Source organism: Marmota flaviventris, chromosome 7 (genome assembly GCF_047511675.1).
Source record: "Marmota flaviventris isolate mMarFla1 chromosome 7, mMarFla1.hap1, whole genome shotgun sequence".
In the NCBI taxonomy this organism is placed as follows: domain Eukaryota; kingdom Metazoa; phylum Chordata; class Mammalia; order Rodentia; family Sciuridae; genus Marmota; species Marmota flaviventris.
In genome coordinates this window covers 67115898-67141434 of record NC_092504.1, presented here as the reverse complement: position 1 = coordinate 67141434, position 25537 = coordinate 67115898, and the positions used below count along the sequence as shown (strand labels likewise).

Sequence of the window (25537 nt, the reverse complement as noted above, 5' to 3'; positions counted from 1 at the left end):
GGAGTAAAGATTTCAGATATATCCAGTTGGGGTGGGGGAGGGGCACAGATTTTAGTCCATAATAAGCACAGAGTACATATAAGTAAAGAAAGTCTCTTGGATGAGGATGTGACCTAGACACAGATGATATATTCTTAATGGATTAGGAGGTGCAGTTTGAAAGATTTCTTTGCCTGTCTCCACCTTTTCTTAAGGAACATACCGAATGTGAAGGTGATCTGGCTGTGATGTCTGTCACCCCATTGACCACCAGGGTTGATCTGGCTGGCTAGGTGAGTGTTCCCTCCCTCTGTCACTACTCCATTACATCCCTCCAGAGGCTGCGCACCAGGTCAAAGAGGATGACCTTCCCCAACAGAGAAGGACTGTTCTTCCATCAAGGATATTGAGAGCTGACTCCCCTGCTAGAACCTCCACCCAAGCTTTTCAGGTCCTTAAGGAACACACCTCCTGTATACTGTCTAGCATTCTCTGCTTACCTGCTATTCACACAGCCCCTCCACCCACATCTTCCTTCCTTCCCCAAACCAGCCACCAAAAACCAGAAATCCCATTCTGCTAGAAAATGAATCATATTAGAGCTGGGTGAAGTGGCCCACACCTGTGATCCCAGCAGCTCAGGAGGCTGAGCCGAAGATCAAGTTCAAAGCCAGCCTCAGCAACTTAGCAAGGCCCTAAGCAACTCAGCGAGCTCTGTCTCTCAATAAAATAATAATAAAAAAGAGAAAATGAATCATCCTAAAATTATAGTGGGCACCACTTGATAAATATGTATTCTGAGAGGAGTAGCTCACATCTGTATGAAAGGTGGGTGAAGAACGGAGAGGAAGATTGGACCCCAGGGGGTCATAGTGGCAGTGCTACTGTCATCAAGTGGGCAGAGGCCAGGAATATTGCTAAACACCTTACAACATAGAGGATTTCTCCCTACAACCAGGAACCCTCCAGTCCAAAATGTCTGTAGTGTTGAGGTAGAAACACCTAGTTCTAAGAGGTAATATATTTCCACTAAGAACTGCTTTGTTCCTTAGGTTTAAATTCCAGGCACTGCCAAGACTGAATAAGGTATGTTTTTGGAGCAGGTAAGAATCAAATCATTCCCCTGAGACAGGCACCTATTTTCCACTCATATAAAACTAGTTCCATTTGTCAGATTAAATATTCTATTTAAATAATTATTGATACTTTATTTGGCCGAGTTTTTAATTTTATGGTTAAAGTGTAAGATTAACCAAAAAAGAATAAGAATTTAACAAAAAAGATACCCATTGCTATGTTTGCTTAGGTCATTTTAAAGAAAAAAATTATAGACACAGTTAAAGCCCACCCTGTCACCTCTTCCTCTTCCTCCTAGAAGATAACCACTCTCATGTAGCGCATATCACTTCCATACATAAGTCTGTACCTACCTAAAAATTTGCATAATCCATTTCTGGTAGTAAATTTTTAATTTTTGAAGGGAGTGGTCTGGGGATAGAACCCAGGGTCTCACACATTTTAGACAAGCATACTACCATTGAGCCACACCCCTAACCCTGTGGTAGTAAATTTTAAATAAATGTTATATTATTCGTTTTATGCTGTTTTAACACTGTTTTAAATTTATCTACTTTGTTCTCTCCATGTAAATTCAATTAAATCATTTTGGCTGCTGTACAGTGTTTTTAAAAAGTAACTCATATCAGGCACAGTATTACAGGCCTGTAATCCCAGCGACTTGGGAGGCTCAGGCTGGAGGATTTTGAGTTCCATGCCAGCCTCAGTAACTTAGCAAGGCCCTGTCTCAAAAAAATAAAAAGGAATGGGGATGTGGCTAAGTGGTTAAGCCACCTGGGTACAATCCCTAGTACCAAAAACACAACATCTCTCAAATGTCTATTACCAAAATATTATCCCACATTTTCTGTGAATCTAAAATAGCTTATTAATGTTATTGTAACCAATGTATTTAAGCTATCAGTTAGCTATGAGTTAGTAAAATGCCTCACAGAAAGAATTCCAAACATAAAATTAGAAGGAAATGTTAGACAACATTTGGGTATAACAACAGTGTTTCATCTCAGTATTTCATTCCTTCTGAGTGTTTGGGTAGGCAAAGGGGAGAGCCTGAAGGCATGAAGTACAAGGTGAAGGAGAAATTTAGCACAAGGGCTAAATTAACAGCAGGCCACATGACCCCAAATCTTCACAAGCAGTAGCAGCTGGAGGAGGGTTCCTGGAGGCTGCCTGCCCCTCCCACTGCCAACAGTGCCCACTCGAGCCAGAGTCACACTCCAGGGAGCAAGGCCAACATGACTGCACCACCAGCCTATGTACAGTATTTCTATTCTTATGAATCACTCTTGGGTAAAATGCAGGCCTATTCATGCTTGTTGACTTTGGGTTGGTCATAACTCCAACGTCCTGGTATAATACAATTATGATGGACTTCTCTGAGTAATTCAAGTTAACTAAAATTTCATAATTCATTATATTAATTCCAATTTTAATCAAAAGTGCTGATTCAAGCTTAATGGTATCCTGGGAATTAGGTGCCCAAAAAGTGAGGCTGGCAGCTCTTAAAAGTCTCTTGCAGCATTTACAGCAGACTAAAATAAAAGTTGCACGGATCGTTCAGTGGTACCCCGTCCCTGGGTCCAAATAGATGCCTTTGTCCTATAGCTGGTATGGTGACAGTGGTTGAGAAAAGCAGCAAAGAAACCACCAGCATTCTCTTTCCTTGCCTTAGCTTACCATGCTGCTCTTTTGCACATCTAGGGTACAACACAGGTGTGTGCCACCAAGCTCGGCTTCAGATAAGCCCAGAAGAAATATAGTGCTAGAGGGATTTGACTTGGGAGGGAAGCTCGAAATATATTTCAAAATATGTGCTTCATTAAGTAAAATAGCAGCAGAAGGAATGTTTTATGTGTATGTAGAAAATAAAAATAACGATTTTCCCTGTCTAGACAAGATCTGCCTCTCAGAAACTATTATTGGGACTGTATCATTCAAAATCACACCCTGAGCTCCTGGGTCCCCTAGCCAGCCTGTGACCCTTGCCTAAACTGACTGGCTCAACACTGACTTGTGCTATCATTGGCTGTGGTACAGAGACATGATGCTCCCAAGAGGGAAGATTGCACCAGCCAAGCACACAAATGTGCAGTATTTCATCACCCTCTATTGGTCTGTCTAGGATTGTGACACTACTTTTCCGTTGACTCTAAATACCAGGCTATCAACAGGCACAAGTCCTGGCTGGCCAAGTGTGGAGTCAGCATGGGAGCCGAGGTGCATGGCATGAACGGCTCTTGGATTAACAGAAATAGATGAAGCACAGATCAGAGCCTAAATTAGATCTCATTGTCCTTTGTTTATGTACCTATTTTAGCATTATCACAATGGATGGTCAGTTGCCTGTCTTCCCACAGGGACTGTACCTTAATTGACTTTGAATCCTGTGACAATCTTAGATATCCCAGATGCTCAATAACTGGGAGTCAATTCCCAATTTTATCAGCTAACAAGAAGGGCAGCTACTCTGAATGAAATATAACAAATTTTGTAGACACTGGCCTTACTCTGAACCATTATATTTTATTATAATTTATATTTTCTCTTCCTGTTCACGTCCACTCTTTCCTGGAAAACACAAAGACCAAAAATAGATAAGGCAGATGTATGACTATAAGAATAATAATAACACAGTAGATGAAAGTCCGAATGAAGTCCTCACCTCCACATAGCCTTTAAAAAAAAAAAATACAGGTGTGCGTTGTGGCACACACCTATAATCCCAGCAACTTAAGAGGCTGAGACAAGAAGATTGCAAGTACAAGTTCAGCCTCATCAACTTAGTGAGACGCTGCCTCAAAATAAAAAATAAAAAATAAATAGATCTGGAGATATAGCTCAGTGGTAAAGTACCCTGGGCTCAATCCCTAGTATTAAAAAAACAAACAAACCAAAAAAAAAAAAAAAAAAAACCAAACCTCTAAACCTATGCTTCTGGATACCTGCACCTAGTTATTTTTTTAATCCATTTAACCTACTAAATTGAAATACCATGTGCCTTTTTAAATTCATGGCCTAAGTCATACACCACAACCACCCCAAAGTATAGGGCCCATAAAATTTCACAAGATCAATAATAGCCCAAAGTCTCAGTAAATACAACAGAAAACCAGCAACAAAGTTTGTTCTTTCCTTAAACATTTTTTTTTTCCCCTGTACTGGGGATTGAACACAAGGGATGCTTTAACACTGAGATACATCCCTAGTCCTTTTTATTTTTTATTTTGAGAAAGAGTCTTGACAAATTGCTGAGGGCCTTGCTAAGTTCTGAGGCTGGCCTCAAACTTGCAATCCTCCTGCCTCAGCCTACTGAGTCACTGGGATAACAGGTATGCACCGCCACACCTGGCTGTTCTTTCCTTATTAGTAAGGATGCACATTTAAAAGTGTTCCCACAGACTAGCAGTAGAACTACTAGATACGGAATCTACTAGATACGAATCTATACGGAACCGAACGAGGATCGCATATAGTCAAAAAGATCCAGGTTGATAAAATGTTTGGTGTTTAAGCATACACCCTAAAGCTCTACTAGTTGCTTCAGTCATCTGAATAATAATTACACAAAAAAGGCTCAAATGTTTTCAAATACTTTGCCATTTCCACAAGTTACAACAATTTTCTACAATTCCTTTCAGCTAAGCCGCCAGAAGATAAATTCCTTCTAGTGAAATGTCTGACAAAGCATGATAATTTTTAATCCTAAATCAGTGAGGCATAAACTTTTCTACATTACTTTTTATAAACACATAAAGGCTTACTTCTTTTTATAATTAAATCTGGGGATTTGTTTCTTTCTTATTGATTAACTATTGTTAGGTAGGAGGCAAGGCAAGGGGAAAGGGCTATCCCTTAGGGCTCTCCAGACTACCTGGGGCCCTCATGACACTTCACCTGAAGCCCCTTCCCTGAGGGGAAACTGGGCCATCTTGCAGTTAAGAGAGGAAGCAAGATGACTTGAAAGGGAATTCAAGACCAGGAAGGGAAAGTCATGAATCTTGGGAATGCCACAAGTACTGACCCAAAGTTACTTGTTGCTAGTTAACATATCATTAGCATTTCAGTTTCCACCCCTCTGTCCAGGGGAAAAAGAAACTTACACATGAGCAGGAGAGAAGAAAGTATGTCAGGTTCAGCTGTCAAACAAGGTATCCATGAACCCCAGATCCACCCAGGGGAGAGGGGAGAGCTAGAAAAGCCCAATAAAAGAGAGCTCCACTGTGTAGACCACACACACACACACACACACACACACAGCCTTGAGCTACTTCACAGCTCTGCCCACACTGCTCTCTCAAAGTGTTTTCTTCACTTTCAGTAACCCTCTGCCTTGCCTGCCAACCTTTTGTGTCCTGCTCAGTTCTTTGCTCAGGAGGCCATGAACCTGTACTGGGGACCCCCTAAAAACCCCTCCCTTTGTGCCAGTAACACTCTGATCCAAGTGTCTTTAACAATTCTTAAAATTCTTACCCTGCATGAAAGGGTTTCTTTGGACAAAGGTAAAAACAGGGACTGCCTGGCCCAGTTGATTTGCTAGTTAACTCCTACCAGAAGCTAACAGGAGTCATATAGGGGAAAAGGATATCATGTCAAAAAAGTTTAATAAATGGTATGTTAAATAAAATTAAACACTTTTCTTTATTACAGGACTTTTCTGAGCCTTTATCACTATGCACTAGTACTCTCCAAAAGGAAGGGACAGTAAGCTTATCCCTCTGGAGAGTTGGTTGTTGTTTGGGGTTTTTTGGTGGGGCAGTAGTAGTCAGTTTTCATCACTATTACAAAAGAAATGAGGCAGGTCATGTTTGGGGATGGAACCCAAGGCCTTAGCATATTCTAAAAACACACTTTACCACTGAGTTACACCAGCAGCTGAGAGTTATTTATTTCATGTACACTATTACCATTAGCCTTTAGCAATAAAGCATTATTTTGAGGAACGTATTTTGAGGAACTCAAGTTAGAATAAGATGCTAATAAAGCCTCAATTATAAGTGTTAACTCCCTGGTACTTCAGTAAGCCCTGCTATGTTTGGATACGGCTTAAGTGTGTTCCCTCAAAGTTTCATGTACGGGAGACTTGGTCATTAGTGTGGCAGTGCTAAGATGGTATATAACTTTATAAGATCCTAGGTCAACTGAGGGTGCTGCCCTCCGAAGAGATTAAGATAATCCTCTGCAACTCCATAGTAGTTCTTTTTTTCCCCTTCCTTTTCAATAAATTGTTGAGGCTGACCTCAAACCTGCGGATCCTTCTGCTCCAACCTCCCAAGTCACTAGGATTTTAGGCATGCACCATAGCACCCCGCCCCCATGATACTTCTTACAAGTATGAGTTGTTATAAAAGCTTGAAGCCTACCCCTGACTCACTCTCCCTTCTTCCTGTCTTACCATGTGATCCTTCTACCCACATGAGCTCCACCATCCACCATGAGTTCCTCATTAGAGACCAGGTGATCTTCCCATGCCATGCCCTTGAGCCTCCAGAACTGTGAGTTAAATAAATCTCTTTTTTTCATGAGTGGCCTGCCTCATTTCTTTTGTAATAGTGATGAAAACTGACTACTACTGCCCCACCAACACTTTTAAACCATTGACTCTATCTTTATAACCATAGGAATCCATCTTCAAATGCACACCCTTAGAAACTAAGACACCACCTATACAATACCTGTAATAAGAACATATAAATGAACTATAACACTTATCACCACCTTCATGATAAAAAGTTATATAACAAATTAGAATAAATTAAATTAAATTAAATAAAGTCAACCCAAACTCAGGCATCTGCTGTTTTGCATTAAGGACAGAATTTTAAGTAATCCAAGGCCTAAGGAAAGCACTGCTCTCTGTATATTTCACATTCAAATTGGGAAAATATAAACCTACCCAATGTGAATATTTTAATGATCATAATGAAAAGAAAGACTTACCAACAGAAGCTGAATTTTTAAGAACGGACTCCTTCTCAGCTCCTTTTTCAATTCGTAATGTGGCCCACTGTTCAAAAACAAGAAGTATTAATGTAAACTCTTCTGTAGACACAATGTAAACTACTCAAACCTTCATTCTAGCCCTCAGTTTCCTTATTATAAAATGAGAATTATCATTCCCATCCCATAAGATTGCTGTCAAGATTAATTGACATTACATGCATAAAGACCTAAACACGGGGCACAAAGTATAATGATTCTTTTCATAATAAACTAGGCATTCAGGTACAAGACATGTTCAAAGAAGAATCAGAAAAACTTGCAGAGCCAGGCTCAGTGGCTTCTCAGGAGGTTTAAATAGGAAGATCATAAGTTCAAGGACAGGCTGAGCAACTTAACAAAGCCCTGAGCAACTTAGCAAGATGCTTCCTCAAAATAAAAAGGGATGTAGTTCACTGGTAAAGCATCACTGAGTTCATCCCCAGTTCACCATCATCATAATAATAATAAGGCTAGGCATGATGGTGCTCGCCTGTAATCCAGGGGGCTTAACTGAAAATTCAAAGCCAGCCTCAGAAACTTAGCAAGGCTTGGAGCAACTTAGCAAGACCCTGTCTCAAAATAAACAGTAAAAAGGGTTGGGGATGTGGCTCAGTTGTTATGTGCCCCAGGTTCAATCCTTGGTACTAAAAAAAGAGAAAAGAAAAAGGGAGGAAAAAAAAAAAAAAACAGCTTACAGAAAGAAGCAGCACAGACTCGGAAAGCTACAAAGAGTAAGTGAAATCACTAACTAAATAAAAAACAATCTGTCCACCTAATTACTGACCTATTAAGATGCATAGGAAAAAATGTTATGATTATAAGGATCTACAGGCTTAGGAGAATTTAAGAATTGGAAAAACAACTCTCACTTTATTTAAATATACTGAGATGTGTTTTTAATTTTTTTCTTTATACATTTCTTATGTATTTCTAAAATTTACCTTTTAATATCATAGTTTAAAAAGCACAAGGGAATTTTTTCAACTCAGTATTCTAGAGAATCCTCAAATGCTGTCTTTTAGTTTAAAATAGCCAATTAGCCAGGAGCAGTGGTATATACCTACAGTCCCATTTAACAGAGACAGGAAGATTGCAAGTTTAAGGCTAGCCTCAGCAAACTAGTGAGAACCTGTTTCAAAATAAAAAATTAAAAAGGAGTAAGGATGTGGCTCAGTGGTAAAGCCCCTCTAGATTCAATTGCCAGTACCACAAATGAATAAATAAATAAATAATAAAAATAGTCAATTAAGGGCTAGTGGTATAGTTCAGCAGTAAAGCTCTTGTCTAGCATGAGCAAGGCCGTGAGTTCAATCCCCAGAACACAGAATAAAAAGAAGAAAAGCAAATTCAAATGACATCTAAAAGATTACAATTTGATTTCAAAGTGGGGGGGAAATAAGAGGCAAAAAGCTATGTAAAAATTATAATTGAATATAAGTACCCATGAAGGGGTAAAATTGAATATAAGTACCCATAAAGGCAAAAACCTTTACTATTAGTATTTCCAAAAACCTATTACTAGGCTCAACAGGTGTGTAAAGCAGAGAAACTGAAAGTTTTTTTTAAAAAATAAATTAGAAAATAACTGACAGAATAAATAGCCCAAGCATAAGTACAAAGGTCAAGGATTCTGGCACAGACCACCAGGACCCCTGCACAACAACTTAAAAAGCTAAGAAGGCACATGCCAGCACGCTCAGGAAACACCTATAAATAGAAGCCTGATCTTCCAGCTTCAAGTGGCAAGTCACTGATGACAATTAGACTTGGTCTTATTCTGGCTACATCATTTTAGATATTGCTGATTTGGCACAGGGTTTCTCAAACTCTGGACTCCTACCTCTTCTCAACTGAGATAAAGGTTAATTTCCATAGTTTCTTACTTAAAGCTTTGGACCGCATTATCATTTGAAAATAAGCCAAAGATATGATAAAATAGAATATTGTTTTTATAATAGTTTACTTTTTTACAATCCAGCATTATTAACCTCAGAACTGACTTTTTAATTGTATGCAGATGATTTTATATTTTATATAAATGTAGTTCCATAGGTTGGAATAATTACCCCATGCTCATATGATGGAAAATATTGGTATTTTGTGGCAGTTAAGGGCTGAGTTATAGCCCCCAAATTCATATGGTGAAGCTCGAACCCCATACTTCGGAATGTGACTGAGAGAGGTCTTTAAGAGATGATGAAGTTAAAATGAAGCCCTTAGAGTGGGCCATATTCCTATCTGACTGGTGTCATAAGAAGAAATTGGACAGCCAAAGAAATTCCAAGCATGTGTGTGCACGGAAAAAAGATCACGTGAGGGCATAGTGAGAAGGTGAACCCCTGCAAGACTAGGAGAGGCCCCAGATCAAAACCATGCCTGCCGACACCTTGATCTTGGACTTTTCGTTTCCTGAACCATGAGAAAATAAATTTGTGCTGTTTAAGCCACCCAGTCTGTGGTATTTGGTTGTGTCAGCCCTAGCAAACTATACAATGACATTTTTCAAACACTGAGTGACATTCCTTAAAGAGCAAGAAAGAGTTTCAGAATGCCAAAGAACTGCAGTGACTGTGCTCAATGTAAACAAATGTTAGACCAGGCTCTTATAATCCCAGCTATTCAGGAGGCCGAGGCAAGAAGGATCACAAATTCAAGGTTAGCCTGGACAACTGAGAGAGACTTTGTCTCAAAATAAAATGAAAGGGCTGGAGATTATAGCTCAGTGGTACAGCACTCCTGGATTCAATCCCTGGTAATACACAAACACACACACACACACACATAAATGTTATGTTGGAGAAGCAGCTATTTAATGCTAAAAAGAATTTGTATTAGAAAACCATTTTCTTCCATAGGTTTACTCTCCAGTGAAAGTAAAATCCTGCCTGTGCTTTGCAGCCAGCCAGCTATATGCTGGAATTTTAGTCCTGTCATTTCTTGGCTCCAGCTATTTCAGAGAAGAGCCTTTAACCTTGGAGCATCCATTTCATCATCCCTAAAATGGGGACAATACCAAGGGTGGTTGTGAAAATTAAAGGAGCAATATATCTGTTGCCATAGTAGGCCATAAAGAATAGCAATGGCTTCCTCTTCCTCCCCACACCCCACACCTTATTAAGTTACCAAAGATGACCAGTTTTTTCTCAAACTATCAGTGTGTCTCCCAATAGATACCTATTTTTCTTTCACCATGCCAGCTTCTTCCACCAATTGAGTAAGCCCAAATATAAAGGCAGAATATCTCTACTAGAGGTTCTGAATCTCTTCTAAAGGATCTCAGAACAAATCTACCTCCAAGCTTCAGGAGAAGGCAGCTCTGTAGGCAAGAGGTTTCTGAAGGTAAGAAGTGGCATCTAACAACACCCTTTATTGTTCCCCACCTCAGTCTCACCCCAAGGAAAGCTAAGACACTTATCAATCAGGCTTTCTCTCCAATTAATTTCCACACTTTCTAAGAGAAAAATGGCAGCTATCCAAAATTCACCAGTAAGAAGCAGTTTCAAGTCTAACTTTAAAACTTAAGCCCAAAGCTTGCAATATTGTGACACTGTCACCTAGACAATTACAACTTCCAATTTTTCAACTATCAAGACATTTAGGGATTGACTAAAGATATGGAAAAGGAAGAAAAAAAGTGCATAAAATTGAATAAAAATTCAAATTATGAAGCTCACTCAAGTAACAGCTGGCTGCCATCTATAGCCAAATGAAAGTTTCTTGACAGAGGCTGTCATCTTGATAGACTAAGAATGCAGCCTCCAAATTAAAATCCCATTCTGTCACTGTCAGCTGTATGTTGCTGCCCAGACATATTTTCTCTCTGAACCTCCACCTTCAGATCTATCAGTGAGAGTAATGATAGAGTTGTGTGGAATTAAGATAAATGCAAAGCACAATACTTGGCCAGCTTTTATTTAATATTACTTTCTATCATCAACATCGGGGCCTTCTAGCACATTTATTAAGTTCCAACATCAGATATAATATCTATTATACAGGTGTTAATAAACATCTGATAATTATTGATGTACTTTTTTTTCACCCCCAATATTAAAGATTGAACCCAAGGAAACTTTAACAATTCACTGAGCTACATTCCCAGCCCCTTTTACATTTAGGCTTGAGACTGGATCTCACTAAAGTCCTGAGGGTTTTAATAAGTTATGAGGCTGGCCCACAACTTGTAATCCTCCTGCCTCAAGCTCTAGAGTCATTGGGATGACAGCTGTGTACCACTGTGCCCAGCTTGACATGCCTTTTTAAAAAGACGGAGAAGCCGCGATCAGTGGCATATACCTGTAAACCCAGTGGCTTGGGAGGCTGAGGCAGAAGTATCTTGAGTTCAAAGCCAGCCTCAGAAAAAGTGAGTTGCTAAGCAACTCAGTGAGACCCTGTCTCTAAATAAAACACAAAATAGGGCTGGGGATGTGACTCAGTTGTTGAGTGCCTGAGTTCAATTCCCAGTACCCACTCACCCCCCCCCCAAAAAAAAAGAAAAGAAAAAAGATGGAGAGGGCTGGGGTATATAGCTCAGTGGTAAAGTACTTGCCAAGAATATGTGAGGGACTGGGTTTAATCCTCAGCACCATAAAAAAATTAATAAAGATATTGTGTCTATCTACAATTTCAGGTATAATTTTTTTAAATGTAGAACTAATTGGTGGAGAGAGGAGAGAGTAAAAATAATATACAAAAAAAAGGAATAATCTGCTCTGAGTACATGTTGACTCACCAAAGATCTGAAGATACATTAAATCTTAGCTTCATATAGGTACATAATTAATTAATTTTAGATGAATTAAAACAGTATCAAAGAATGTCCTCATCCAAACTCCATGAAATTTTCAGCATCTACTGTATATCAAATGCTTTAATTTATTCTCCTTTAATTTGCAGAATAATCCAATCCATCATATTTGTCCATACACATGTACAAACTAAGCTTGAGATGTTAAGTGACCTAAGGCCACAAAGTCAGAAATTTGGAGCAACTCATTCATACTTCCATCTTATTCCTGAAAAATGGAGAAAAGCTGAACACAGTAGCACAAACTTGCAATCCCAGCCACTTGGGAGACTGAGGTGGGAGGATTTCAAGTTTGAGACTAGCTTAGGCAACTTTGCAAGACCCTGTCTCAAAACCAAATGAAAAAGAAGGCTAGGGGTGTAGCTCAATGCTAGAGTGCTTACCTAGCAAGCACAAGGGCCTGGGTTCAATCCCCAGCACCAGACACACACACACACACACACACACGAAGAAAAATTAGTCCTATTGTATGTCCATTGCCTGTATATCTGATTAGATAATTTAGATCGTATGTATCATTCCCTTTCTATCAACTCTATATTCTCTTTCCATTCTTTATTTCTCTCTAAACATGAACCTTAAGTCAATGCGTAGCAATCCATCCCCACTCTCACCCCAATCATTAACCTTACAATTTACTTTCACGGTTGAGAGCAGCACATTTCAATGTTTAATCCGTGCTCCTGTTAAATAAATACAACTTCACACTCACCCTTCCACAGACTCTGACACATACACACTACCATCTGGATCAATTTCCCTCTACACATCCCCTCAGATAAAAGTTTTACTTTTCACAGTTCTTATTCCTAAAATAATTTCCCCCTGCTGGGTGTGGTGGAGCACACCTGTAATCCCAGTAGCTGGGAGGCTGAGCAGGAGGATCGTGAGTTCAAAGCTAGCCTCAGCAAAAAGTGAGGCACTAAGCAACTCAGTGAAACCCTGTTTCTAAATAAAATACAAAATAGGGTTGGGGATGTGGCTCAGTGGTCAAGTGCCCCAAGTTTGATCCCCAGTACCCAGAAAAATAAATAAATAAAAGAATTTTCCCCAATATAAAGTTATTGTATTGACATATATTGACTAATAAATTATTATATATCCCTTGGAAATCATTGGTTAAGGACTCTTTAAACTCATACTAAGCCAAGCATTCAAGCCTTGTCCTCAAATAGTTTGCCATGTCAGAGACTTATACACACATCTAGAGACAACCAGCAATGCAGAAGGCAGCATGCAGCAGGTGCTCAATAAATGACATTAAATGAATTGGCAAACTAAGAAGGGGTCAGAAAAGAGTCATATAGCTCAGTGGATACCTTCACATTCAGAATGTTCTCCACATACAATTCAACCTACAGAATTTGAGTTGAAGGTCATATAAAAAACACTCCACTACTAATTAAATTTCTAGAAGTAAATACATATGGACAAAACTAAATGAACTTTTTAAATAGTATGTAAATTATAACCAATAAACTTGAGAACTATCCAATTCTTTCTTTAATTAATTAATTTATTTATTTTAATTGGATATATATGACAACAGAATGCATTTTGATTCATTGTACACAATTGCAGCTCAACTTCATTTCTCTGGTTGTATATGATATAGCATCACACCATATGTGCAGTCACACATGTACCTAGGGTAATGATGTCCATCTCATTCCACCATCTTTCCTGCCCCCATACCCCCCATTTGCCCCACTAAAGTTCCTTGTTTTTTCCATGCCCCCCCCCCATTATGGATCAGCATCCACTTATCAGAGAGAACATTTGGCCTTTGGTTTTTTGGGACTGGCTAACTTCACTTCACATGATATTCTCCAACTCCATCCATTTATCTTCAAATGCCATAATTTTATTCTCTTATAATGCTGAGTAGAGAACTATCCAATTCTGATCAAAAAAGCCCAAAGAATATTTTTGGGACTGGAATGTAAAGATGGGGACAAAAACAAGAATCAAATTAATTGAGAACTTACTAAGCAATAATGAGTGACAGAAGGGCTGGGTCTTGAGTGGAATCTACAAAAAGGCAGCATATTGTCCAGGACTCATAATGTTCTAATGCTAGCAATTGGCACAATTTTTAAAGGAATTATTCCTACAGTGGGGAAAAGCAATCCACTATACTAACCCCAGCCTAACAGAAATGTCTCTGAAATATCTAACACTATTCTAGGTAAAGGATGGAAAATCCAGGGTTGCTATTTTCCTTTCTGAGCCTGAAGCAGAAATCACTATCATACCTCTCTTCCCTAATGAGCCCTACTGCTCCCCAACATTGGAGCTTCAGGCAGCATATCCAGCAAATCAGTGGACTTACAAAAGGAATTTCTGTTCAATTCCAAGCATCCCTCTGGCCTAATAAGTTGGTGTTAGTAACAAAGGTTGTTTCTTGTGGTGCCACCTACCTGGTTTCCAAGCTACTTGGTGTATCTCACTCTAGAATAGAAAATTGGCATTCTGGAAAAAACTAAAGTTCTTGGTTGTCAAGGAGTTCATCTCTGAGAGTCTTCTCAACTCCAGAGAGACAAATATCAAAACTCAGGCCAAGCATGGTGGTGCACATCTGTAATCCCATCGGCTCCGGGGGCTGAGACAGGAGGATGGAGAGTTCAAAGCCAGCATCAGGAAAGGGAGGTGACTAAGCAACTCAGTGAGACCCTGTCTCTAAATAAAACACAAAATAGGGTTGAGGATGTGGCTCAGTGGTCGAGTGGCCCTGAGTTCCATCCTTGGTACCCACCCCACCCCACCCCACTCCCTTAAAACTCAAGGCCTCCGCAAACTGAAAGCCAGACCCTGGATTGGAGAAAATTCCATCAAGATAGTAAATTTGCCTAGCTAAGAACAAGTAGCTGGCCTCGCCCTTAGATATCTCTTAAGCATTCCCTAAAACACAAAGGTAAAATAGACAGGAGTAAGCAACTGGAAGCCAGCATGTATGATAAACCTTCACTCAGTTCCCACTTGGGGTATGAGTTCCAAATGATATTGTTGTACAAGAGAAGAGTTCAATCATTCTGGAGTGCTGAAGATGAGGGAATAACAGCTGAAAAGGAGTATCCTCTGTGGGGAGAGAATTCTGAAGAAGTTCTAACAGAAAGAAGCAGCCAGGAAAATCATGGCATAGTGCAACCACACTCAGAATGTAATGGCAATGAGAAAAGCTCAATAATGAGAAATGTCTCCCAAGTAGAAAAAGTAGAACTTCAAAACCATTGAGGGCTGCCAGGCCAGCAGCCCACACCTATAATCACAGCAACTTGCAAGGCTGTGGCAGGAAGATCTAAAGTTCCAGGCCAGCCTTGGCTATTTAGTGAGGCCCTGTCTCAAAAATAAAAAGGTCCAAGGGTGAGGGTCAGTGGTATAGAGCGCCTCTGAGCTCAATCCCCAGTACTGCTAAATATATAAGTAAATAAAAATATGAGGACTGGACATGAGTAATCAAATATAACTTTAAGGGCTCAGCAAAGAAATAGCCATAAAGAGAAAGTTTGACCAAAACCTGGAGTAAAACAGAATATTAACAGGCATAAGTCACTGTCCCATGGGTTATATAGTATATCTGGGAGTCACATCCTTACTGAGGAAGAAGAGCAATAAAGCCATGTCCTACCAGTGGACAGAAAAATGGGAACACGTATTATAAGGTAATGTAGAAGCTAGAGAAACAAAGATGACAGAATCTAAGTAATCATATTATTGTTTTAATAACAACACACATACATAGCAATGAACACATGCAGACACATTTCTAAGGGCTTGACATATTTTAACTCATTAAAGCAACAGTACCAAAATAGGTACAATTTTTACTCCTATTTTATAGGTGAGTTAAACAACGTACAAGATGTATGTGACTTCCTAAGGTCACATATAGAAAAACAGAGCTGGGAGACTAGGGATGTAGCTCAGTAGTAGAGTACTTGCTTAGTATGCAGGCCCTGGGTTCAATACAAGTTATTGAAAAAAAAAAAAAAACGGAATAGGTTTTTGGTACCAAATGTAAACAAACCTGAACAGCCTACAGGGCCTCTCTTCAGTTAAGACTCCTGTTTTCAATACTTAGTTCAGACAAACCACTGAACTCTGAGTCTCGGTTCCCTTATCTGTAAAAGTGGATATACCTGTCCTCCCTACCTGATAAGACCCTTGAAACTCAAAAAATCCCTGAATAAGGGTAATCTGCTGTTATTCCCTACTGGACTCACGTGTATCTAACACCTTTCTCTGCAAAATTTGGAAACAAAACCTTAGGTAGGCAGAACTGAGGTCAAAGAATAGACCTTTGCAATGGCATTTCAAGTGCTATTGGTTAGATAAAATTTCCATGACTCCACGGAAATAAAATCAGATTTCTTTCTGCCATCCAGCAATTGGTTTCTTATCTTGGAAATAAAGTAGAACACAATGTCTTTGTGGACAAGATATCTTTGCGCACCAAAGGACCTCTGGAACTAGGCTGTAAAAACTGAGAGTGAAGCGAGAGCCGCACAGAATAATATCCATAAACAAATTCACTGATACAAAAGACTGCCCCATGGTTATTCTAATCTGTGAAATAATAACTGATAGAACTGAGGTAAAGTGTTTCTATCTTCAAGCAGGGGGAAAATAAGATGGTCCAGTGATCTCAGCCTGAATTCCTCCAGCTCTGCAGAAGATGCAAAGATACTGTTTTCCACGCTGCTAAGGACCAAAAAGAAAATATACAATTTCCGACTACTGGCCTTGGGGACTGGACCCTGAGTCATTTTGGCTCTGGCTTTCATAGCCCTAAGCTCAGTCCCCACAGCCCCGGGTCCCCTCTAGAGTCTTCAGAGCAGTGAGGCCACAGCATCCTTCCTGGCACTCACCTCTAAAGTTTTCACCAGGATCTTCATGTAGATCTCGGAGATGCCCAGAGACACTCCGAAGGCCGAAGGCAGCAGGATGAGGCCCAGCACCAGCGTCAGCCAGGTGGACAGGATCTTCCCTGCCAGGTCTGCGCCTTCCATTGCTCAGCGCACCCACTCGGAAGAGGTCTGCAGAGGAGGTTCGGGCGCGACAGCTGTCCTTGTCCCCGGGCAGTTGGGCCAGAGCTCCGGGAGCAGAGCACAGAACCCTGAGCTGGGCTCCGGTGGGTCAGCGCTGCCGCCTCCTGCCACTCACCTCTGCGGGACAAAGAGAGGAAGGAAAAAAAAAACTTTGAGAACGTCGGTAATTTCCTTCCTCCTCGGCTCCTCCTTGTCCCGACTGGTTCACTCTCCACTAAAGGCCGGGGCGAACCCTGAAGCCACGGGTAGCAAGCGCAGACCCGGGTAGCGCAGGCTGGAAGACGAGAGCTGGGGCTAGCTAAGCGACACCGCCGTGCGGTCAGAGCACACGAGTGCAGCCAGGAACGCGCCCCACCCCGTGCCTGATTTCCTCTATGTTGCGATTGCGACAACTCAGCGGTGACTCACCGAGGCCCTCCCAGAGCGAGGATCCCTGCGGGCGACCTACACCTCTGCACACAAGCTGGCTGGAGCCTGGCTACGCTCGGGCGTCCTGAGCCCTATTTCTGCACGCTGCCCTAGCCCCACCTCCTCTGCCACCCAACGGGGAGCTCCCTGGCAGGATGAGCTCCCAGCGCCGCAGCCTCCAGGGCTGCCTCCCTCCTTGCCCGCGCCCCACCTCCCCCAGCGCTCTCAGCAAAGGTCCTTTCTGGAGGAGAGTTTCCATCTGTAACACAGAACCTACTATTGACTATCCCGGACGCTTGCGAAGGTCTTGTCTGGGTTCGTGTAAAACGACCTCTTGGGAAGGGTTTGCAAGGAGAGGAAAAGGCAGCGTATGGATGAGCAGCCACACATGCCGCTTCTGGGTTTGCCCCACCACCTCCTTTTACGTGTCCCTCCCTACAGAGTTAAGGGGCTAAATCTTGCTTAACCGAAGAGTAGAAAGCTTTCTCCTTGAGTCGCCTAATTCCGCTGCCTGCTCCGGAGCACAGAAACCCCACCCACGGCTGAGTATCTGTCACTCCCTCCGTGGGGAAGATTCCAACCCACCTTCCTTCCCACCCATCCACCACCGACGCTGCAGAAAATGCCAGGCAGGAGCCAGCCTCCACCAAGCTGACAAGAGTCTCCTCGGGGTTCCGTCCCCGCACTGCTATGGTATTTACTCCCCTGCAGTCCAACTGGTTTTAAGAAGGAGCATGAGAAGGCATATTGAACACTACCGTAGTACCTAAGAAATCAAGCTGCCCAGGGGACAGATTACCACTGAAATCAGATCTAACTCTCTTAATGGGACAAAATCTTTTACGGGTAACATTAGGGTGTTGTTTTAAGGTGGAAAAGCTGTGAGGACCAGCAAACTGAATTGAGACAGTGTTAATACTGTCTCTGCCTCCATCTTCACATGGCCTTCCCCCACCCCCACCCCCTAAAGTGCGGGTTAGTTGGAGGTTGAACTTAGGGGCCTTGAACATGGGCATGCTAGGCAAGCACTACATGACTGGCTACATCCCTGCCCTTCTTCTCTTCTTACAAATATTGTAAGGAAAAAAAAAAAAACTGATCCTGCCAAGAGTGTAGAAGAAGTGCAGAGCCAGGGAATGATAAGCGCCTCTGCAAAGAATGTAAATGTCCTCTGTGCCTCCTGCCAGATAGGTGTCACAGACTCTCTGCTACTGAGAAGGGAGGGAAATCAAGTTATGATTGAAAAAGTGGCAGGAGCTTGGTTTCTCAAAATTAAACAGCTATCATCTGCCAGGGTACAGAAACAAGGAAAACACAACTGTCAGAGCTGTCTGGTACCTGCTGAAAATGATTATGTGTGTGTCTATATATTACCACATAATATACGCACTACACCACATAATATACATACCATGTATATGTGTATATATACATATACCTCATATTTTACATAAAATCTCAAAGATTATATTGGCTCATTTTAATGCTATGTTCAGGCAAAATTCTTTCCCTCTTTTATTTCCTCAAACCAAAATGACTAAAGAATGATGAATAACTGTACCAAAGTCCACTCAACAAAGGAAACAGTACAGGTAACTTTATGTTTCAGCTTAGCCATATGCTGGCACTGAGTGCACACGCTCTTGTGTAATTTTTATTGCTCATAACCAACACTGTGAACCGGTTTTGGTTTGGGGTTTTGTTTTGAAATTTCTGTGTCTACAGTAAAACTCTATGCAGAGATCAGAAGGTGACCTGGTCAAGTACAAAAGTTCTCCTTCTCTCCTAAAATGCAAGGGATCTACAACTGGCTCCCAAAGGTAACAAAGGCTCATCCTTGCAATGATAAGGAAGGAGAGGATTCTTACCTGCCCCTCCCCTTATGTCCCTTTCATTCATAGGAACCTCCCTCCCTTCCTGCAGTCAGGATCCTGCATAAACTGTGTTTTATTTCTTAGAGGTGCATTAACAAATTGCCACAGATTTAGTCACTTAATGGAGGACAGAAGTGTGAACTCACAGGACCAGGTTCCCTCCAAAGGCTCTAGAGGAGAATTTTTCCTTGACTCTTCTAGCTCCTGGTGGCTCCCAGAGTTCCTAGTTTGACACAACTCTGTCTCTGCCCCCATCTTCACATGGCATTCCCCCTCCAGAACCCCCTAAAGTGTGGGGTAGATGGAGGTTGAACTTAGGGACCTTGAACATGGGCATGCTAGGCAAGCCCTACATGACTGGCTACATCCCTGCCCTTCTTCTCTTCTTTTATAAAGATGAATTTTTATAAATCTTTTATAAAATCTTTATAAATCATGGATTTAAGGCCTGTCCTAACCCAGGATGATGCTATCTCAAGATCCTTCACTTAATTACACATCTTCAAAAACCCTTTTTTTCAAATAAGAGTTTCACATTCATAAATTTAGGAGTTAGGGCTTGGACATACCTTTTGGAAGTCTGAATTCAACCCAACATACTTTCCATCTCTGTAAAACGGGGATAATAATGCCTACCTGGAGAGGTTGTTATTGGGATTAGAGCTATTGTTTGGTGTTTTGTTTTGTTTTGTACCAGGGATTGAACTCAGAGTTGCTTAACCACTGAGCCATATCCCCAGCTCTTTTTTTATATTTTATTTAGAGATAGGATCTTGCTGAGTTGCTTAGGGCCTCACTATGTTGCTGAGGCTGGTTTTGAACTCACAGTCCTCCTACCTCAGCCTCCTGATCCACTGAGATTACAGGTGTGCACCACAAACGCAGGGCCTGTATATTTAAATTTTGCTGCATCCACCAGGTGCTGGTGGTGCATGCCTATAATCCCAGTGACTAGGGAGGCTGAGGCAGGAGGAGTTTGAGACCAGCTTCATCAATTTAGTGAGATCCTGTCTCAAAATAAAAAATAAAAGGGGGACAGGGGTGTAGCTTAGCAGTAGAGAACACCTGGGTTCAATCCCCAGCATCAAAAACCTAACTTCTTAACTTCCTTCCACCAGGCCTACCTCCTGAAGGTTCTACCACTTTCCAGTAGTGCCACAAGGACCAAGCCTTCAACATATGGGTCTTGGGGAATATTCAAGATCCAAATTATAGCACAAAACTGAAACATGTGGAGGCAAATCAGATTGTTGAAGTATTTTATTGACCAGACAAGTTTTGCATTCCTTGTCTCCAGTCTCTTTATGAGAACTTTCTTTTCCTCTGATTTCATTTTATACCTTTCTTGGGCCTTCATGATAACTGACCTTGATTTGTATATTTGCTTAGTCATCCCATAATGAACTGTTCAGTATCCAGACCTGCATCATTCCTCTCTACCTTTCTGCCTGTGTTCCACCCCTTCTGCACCTGCACAGTTTCACTTCATGCCACACTCTTTTTCAAAGTCAGCAATAACTCCCAAATAGCCACAAGTTAAAATGCCAAATACGGACCACTTTAGGTTAGATCTTGAAGCACTTTTAGGGGCAAAAGAACTCTTTCTCCCCCCTCTGTTGAGTTTAAAAATGAACTAACAGCCAGATGTGGTGGCACATGCCTGTAACCCCAGCAGCTTGGGAGGCTGAGGCAGGAGGATGGCAAGTTCAAAGCCAGCTTTAGCAATTTAGTGACCCCTAAGCAATTCAGTGAGACTTTGTCTCAAAATAAAATATTTTTTATAACTTTATTTTGTTTATTTAATTTGTTTACCTGGTGCTGAGAATCGAACCCAGTGCCTCACACATGCTAGGCAAGCGCTCTACCACTGAGCCACAACTCCAGCCCCATAAAATATTTTTTTTAAAGGCTGGGAATGCTAGGGATATGGCTTAGTGGTTGAGCTCCCCAGGTTCAATCTCCAGTATGAAAAAAGAAAGAAAGAAGGAAGGAAGGAAAGAGACAATAGACAGTTTAAAAGGAGAAAAGGCACACAAATTTATCACACACACATACACACACAGGGAATCACAAGAAGGAGAGTTCCCAGTAACCCAATGAGATCTAGAAGCTTCTATGTCCTTCTTCACAGGGGTAAGGATGTATAAGCTGTAGGCAATTTTAGAGGAATAATGATTTTAGGAGTGTTAAATGGACCTGAAAAACACTATAGAATCAAAGGCAAAATTCTCCTCTGCCCTCTGAAGCCTTGCTGGAATAAATGGACAAAGATTAAATAGGACACACAGCATACACATTTCTTAACATGCAAAAGAGGGAAATAATTAGTGTGGTTACCCACTAGTCCTGAATCATCCAGCAGCTTATATAGCCCTTTTTCTATAGGGGAAGGGAGGAAGCAAAGGTGATTAATGGTGCAAAAAAAGATTCTCTTTGGAATTCAAATAAAACAAAGTGATAGACATCATCTTGAAAGGGAAGTCCATCCCTTAGTCTTCTTGGTGGACAATGAGAATTAAGGATCAGAGGGAAGACAGTTGTGTACCCTTTTGCGGTCTGGTCTTAATGCAGATAATGGGATTCCAGAGAAATTCTCTCCAATACTTGGGTGGATAGAAGCAGTACAAGGTTTTCCTTTAGGTCAAAAACTCAGCATGCCTGTAGGCTGGGGATGTAGCTCAGTAGTAAAGTGTTTGTCTATCTGGCATGTTCGAAGCCCTGGGTTTCATCCCTGGTACTGCAAAAAGGAAGCCCAGCATGCCAAAAAAAAAAAACAAAAACAAAAAAACTCTATTTTAAGGGTCTCATTCCCTGACCCTTAACAACAGACAACAGTTCAGAATAAAGTTCCTCTGGGTTCTGGGTGTGATATTTTGACTTTCAGTCTCTTCTGTGATATGAGTTTTAATCCTTTAAACTTCCTTGGTGAATATAATAACCAGGAGGGGATAAAAGGCAATTGTATTTCCTTTTGAGAGAGCTGGTCTTTAGGTAAGTAAGGAAACATCAGAGAAAAGCCTCCTCTAGCATCTGCTAATTTCCAAACAACTGCAATTGACAATAATTAGGACTGGAAGTGCTGCTCAGTGGAAGAAAACAGCTTAGCCTGTGCAAGGCCCTGAGCTCAATCCTCAACATTATAGAAAAAGAAATTAAGATAATAGCATGCCCAGGGGGCATATTTTAGGTTGACATCTCCTGGAGCCCTTCATAACTTCCAACACATTCCAACAAAGCCTTTCTTGCTTTCCCCTGGATTATTTAGGGTTTCTTCTTCTCTGGGTCTTTGATCACATCACAGTTCTCCCTCCTCCAATATGCACATATACTTGTCTCCTTTTTACTCATTCACTCACTCACCAGGTCAGCAAACCAACATGGGGGGCCTGCCAGTTGCTGAGTAAACCACTTCAATTACGCATTCCAGAATTGAAGAAATAACCACAGGACAGGTGCAAGGAATTGTGAGGTGCAATATGAGATGCAGCTGAGCTAAAAGTCCATCGATCACCTGACCTCCATAAGCTCCTACTTTCTCTGTGAGCCAAGATAACATTTGGGGTCTCCAAGAGTCAATGTATCTACAAAACAATCTCACAGCAACACCTAGATTGGTATTTGATTCAATAATTAGCAACTGTGGCCTGACTGGTCTAACATCAAAAAAGATCATTAATTATAAGTGTCAGAGAAAAAAAGTATAAAAAGTAGTATTATTTAAAAGATGGTTTTGACTTTGTGGACCCCTTGAAAGTTCTGAAGGACCTCCAGGAATCCCTAGGCCATACTTAGAGAATTACTCACCTATGTAAAACTATAGTCAGCCTCCACATCTGCATGTTGAGCCAACCAGATGGAAAATGTCCCACCAAAAAATTGTGTCTGTTCTGAACATATTCAGACTTTTTCATCATTATTCCCTAAACAATACAGTATAACAACTATTTACATATCATTTACATTGTTTAAGGTATTATAATTAGTCTACAAATTATTTAAAGTATATATAAATTTAAAATATATATAAATTCTATTTCATTTTATATAAGGTACTAGAGCATCCATAGATTTGGGTATCCTCAGGGGTCCTGGAATGAAATCCCCTGTGGATACCAAAGGACAAATATATGTGTCCAACAACAACAAAAATAGTACCTGTGGGCATATTGTATATATGGAATTGCCCAGTACCTCAGATATCATGACCCATGCCTTATTTAATGTAAGAAAATTAAATTATATGACAAAAAAATGGAAAGAGTAAGAATTAAAATAGCAACCATTTCCTTGAGCTCGCATTTTGAGATGGGGAACCTAAATCTGCTTTTCTTTCTGAAGGTTTCAGTTCCTGGGATTCTCTCAAAATGTGAACATTTCCTCCACTGAGTGTGAGTCTAGTGTTTAAAGCTATCATGTGTGTTTTCAAACTATTCATCCCTAAAAGTCAGGCAACTATTTCCTCTGTGATCAGTCCAAGAAACAATGAATCTATTCTATCATTGGAAGATAAACTGACCTGGTGGGAGGTGGTCTGATGGTCTCCATGACAGAGAATTCCTAGGGAATTTTTCAAGAATAATTATGACACATCCAATTTTTCCTCATGGGTGGGCTTAGAGCCTCACCCTTGGATCTAGAATGTGACCTCACAGATTCTAATCTACAGTCCTATTGGAACCACTGGCATAAGATCTGATGTCTGAATCTATTGTGTCAAGTTTCCAAAGTAGTAATGAGAGGCTGAGGGTATAGCTCAGTGGTAGAGCACATATTTACCATGTATGAGGCCCTGGGTTCAATCCCCGACATCATCAAGGGGAAAAAAAGTTTCAAAGTAGTATTGAGAACTAGTGGTGAGAATAATTTTTATCCAAGAGCAAACTTACATACATTGACATACTTAGTACACACCTCCTCAATTGAATGGAATGTCTCAAAGGGGTGAGTATACAGTTTGACAAAGTGCATATGCATGGGGAAAGGGAAGATTCTGACCAGAAAGCCCAGGCTCTCCTCTCCCCAACCCATTTATACACTGGTTACATGTAAATCAGCAGTCATAAACCTGAGGGCCTCAGGTGAACATGTTTCTTTCTCTTCCTCTCTCCCAGCTCCTACGTAATCTCTTTCCCTCCCTAATCTCAGGGGAAACAGGATTATCTTTTCCCCCCATTTTAGACAGATTTATCTGTCTTTGAGTACACACACACCATAGGACAGAAGTAATTTGGACTCTGGGGATGGTACCAGAAGATCACAGAAATGATTACCTCTCAAATTAACAAGTGAATTACAGCTCCAGACAGAGAACAGGTGGGATATAGCCTTTGAATCATCTCTTTAAAAGTTCCCTATTCTGATGGGCAGAATCATAGCCTCTGGGACAGGAGTTCGCTGTGTTTCTCCTTTGCTAGCAAAGAAATAAACCTGTTTTTCCCCTTTTTCTCAAAACTGTGTCCTCATTATTGGATTAGCATCAAGGACAAGTACTGAGGTTTCAGAAACAAGCCTTCCAAGTAGCTGGGATTATAGGAATGTACTGCCATGCTAGCCCAGACTCAGTAATTTATAATGAACAGAAGTCAATTTAGTCCACCTCCACAGTCCTTGCCCTCAAAGCCATGGCTTGCCTGCAAGATTTCTGAAATGCCTTTGGGTGTTTCTCCTATTATCTCTGTGAATAGCACCTGGCTGGCTTCTACCAGTGTTAACCCCTTTATCAAAAGCTCTGCATGCTTTTTTGTTCTGTAGAAGGTCAGAATGTGAATACTCCAAACATTTCTACTCTGCTTCTTTTTAATTATAAATTCAATTTTAAAATAATCTGTTCCTCTCCTATCTTTTTATAAGCAGTTTTAAAGTAGCCACACTCACCTTTCTGGAGGTGATGACCTCCCCAAGAGAATAGGCTACTCACAAAAGATCTCCTTCATCCCTCTCCAGAAGAGAAGGGGAAACACAAGAAGTACCTGGTACAGAGCCCCACTTCCTATTTTATGGATGTAAATGCCCAGGATGCTATAAAAATCACCAGTTTTATGTGTTGATTGCTCCACTGTCCTTGCCTGTAGGAGGAAAAGCAAGGCTTACAGAAGGATGTACCTTCAGGAGGAAGCAGCACTAAAAGCAATCCAAATCAAGATGAGTGGAAAAGCAACCCAATAAACATATTTTATATTTTTAAAAAGTTGCCACATAGCTTTTTAAACATTTTGTTTAGAAATTTCTTCTGCCAGATGTCCTACTTCATCACAAGGTTAAACATACAACTCAGACATCACCACTTTGAGACAGGGATAGCCTTTCCTCTTGTTTCCAATACTTCATTCCTCATTTCCGTCTGAGACCTCATCAGAATGGCCTTT

The 25537-nt window shown here is 40.9% G+C and overlaps 1 protein-coding gene and 1 pseudogene across 1 annotated transcript in view; one reads left to right on the top strand and one right to left on the bottom strand.

Moving 5' to 3' along the window:
* Gpat3 (glycerol-3-phosphate acyltransferase 3) overlaps positions 1 to 17339 on the bottom strand; it is a 60883-nt gene extending 43544 nt beyond the window's left edge. Inside the window, exons 1-3 of the mRNA XM_027939822.3 lie at positions 17299 to 17339; positions 16711 to 17007; positions 6994 to 7060 (exon numbers count right to left, since the gene is read on the bottom strand). Coding sequence (XP_027795623.1) covers positions 6994 to 7060; positions 16711 to 16851 — 208 coding nt within the window. The 5' untranslated portion in view covers positions 16852 to 17007; positions 17299 to 17339. The remainder of the gene's footprint in view (positions 1 to 6993; positions 7061 to 16710; positions 17008 to 17298) is intronic.
* Positions 17340 to 22549: 5210 nt separating this feature from the next.
* On the top strand, positions 22550 to 25296 carry LOC114096304 (small ribosomal subunit protein eS27-like; annotated as a pseudogene).
* Positions 25297 to 25537: the final 241 nt, after the last annotated feature.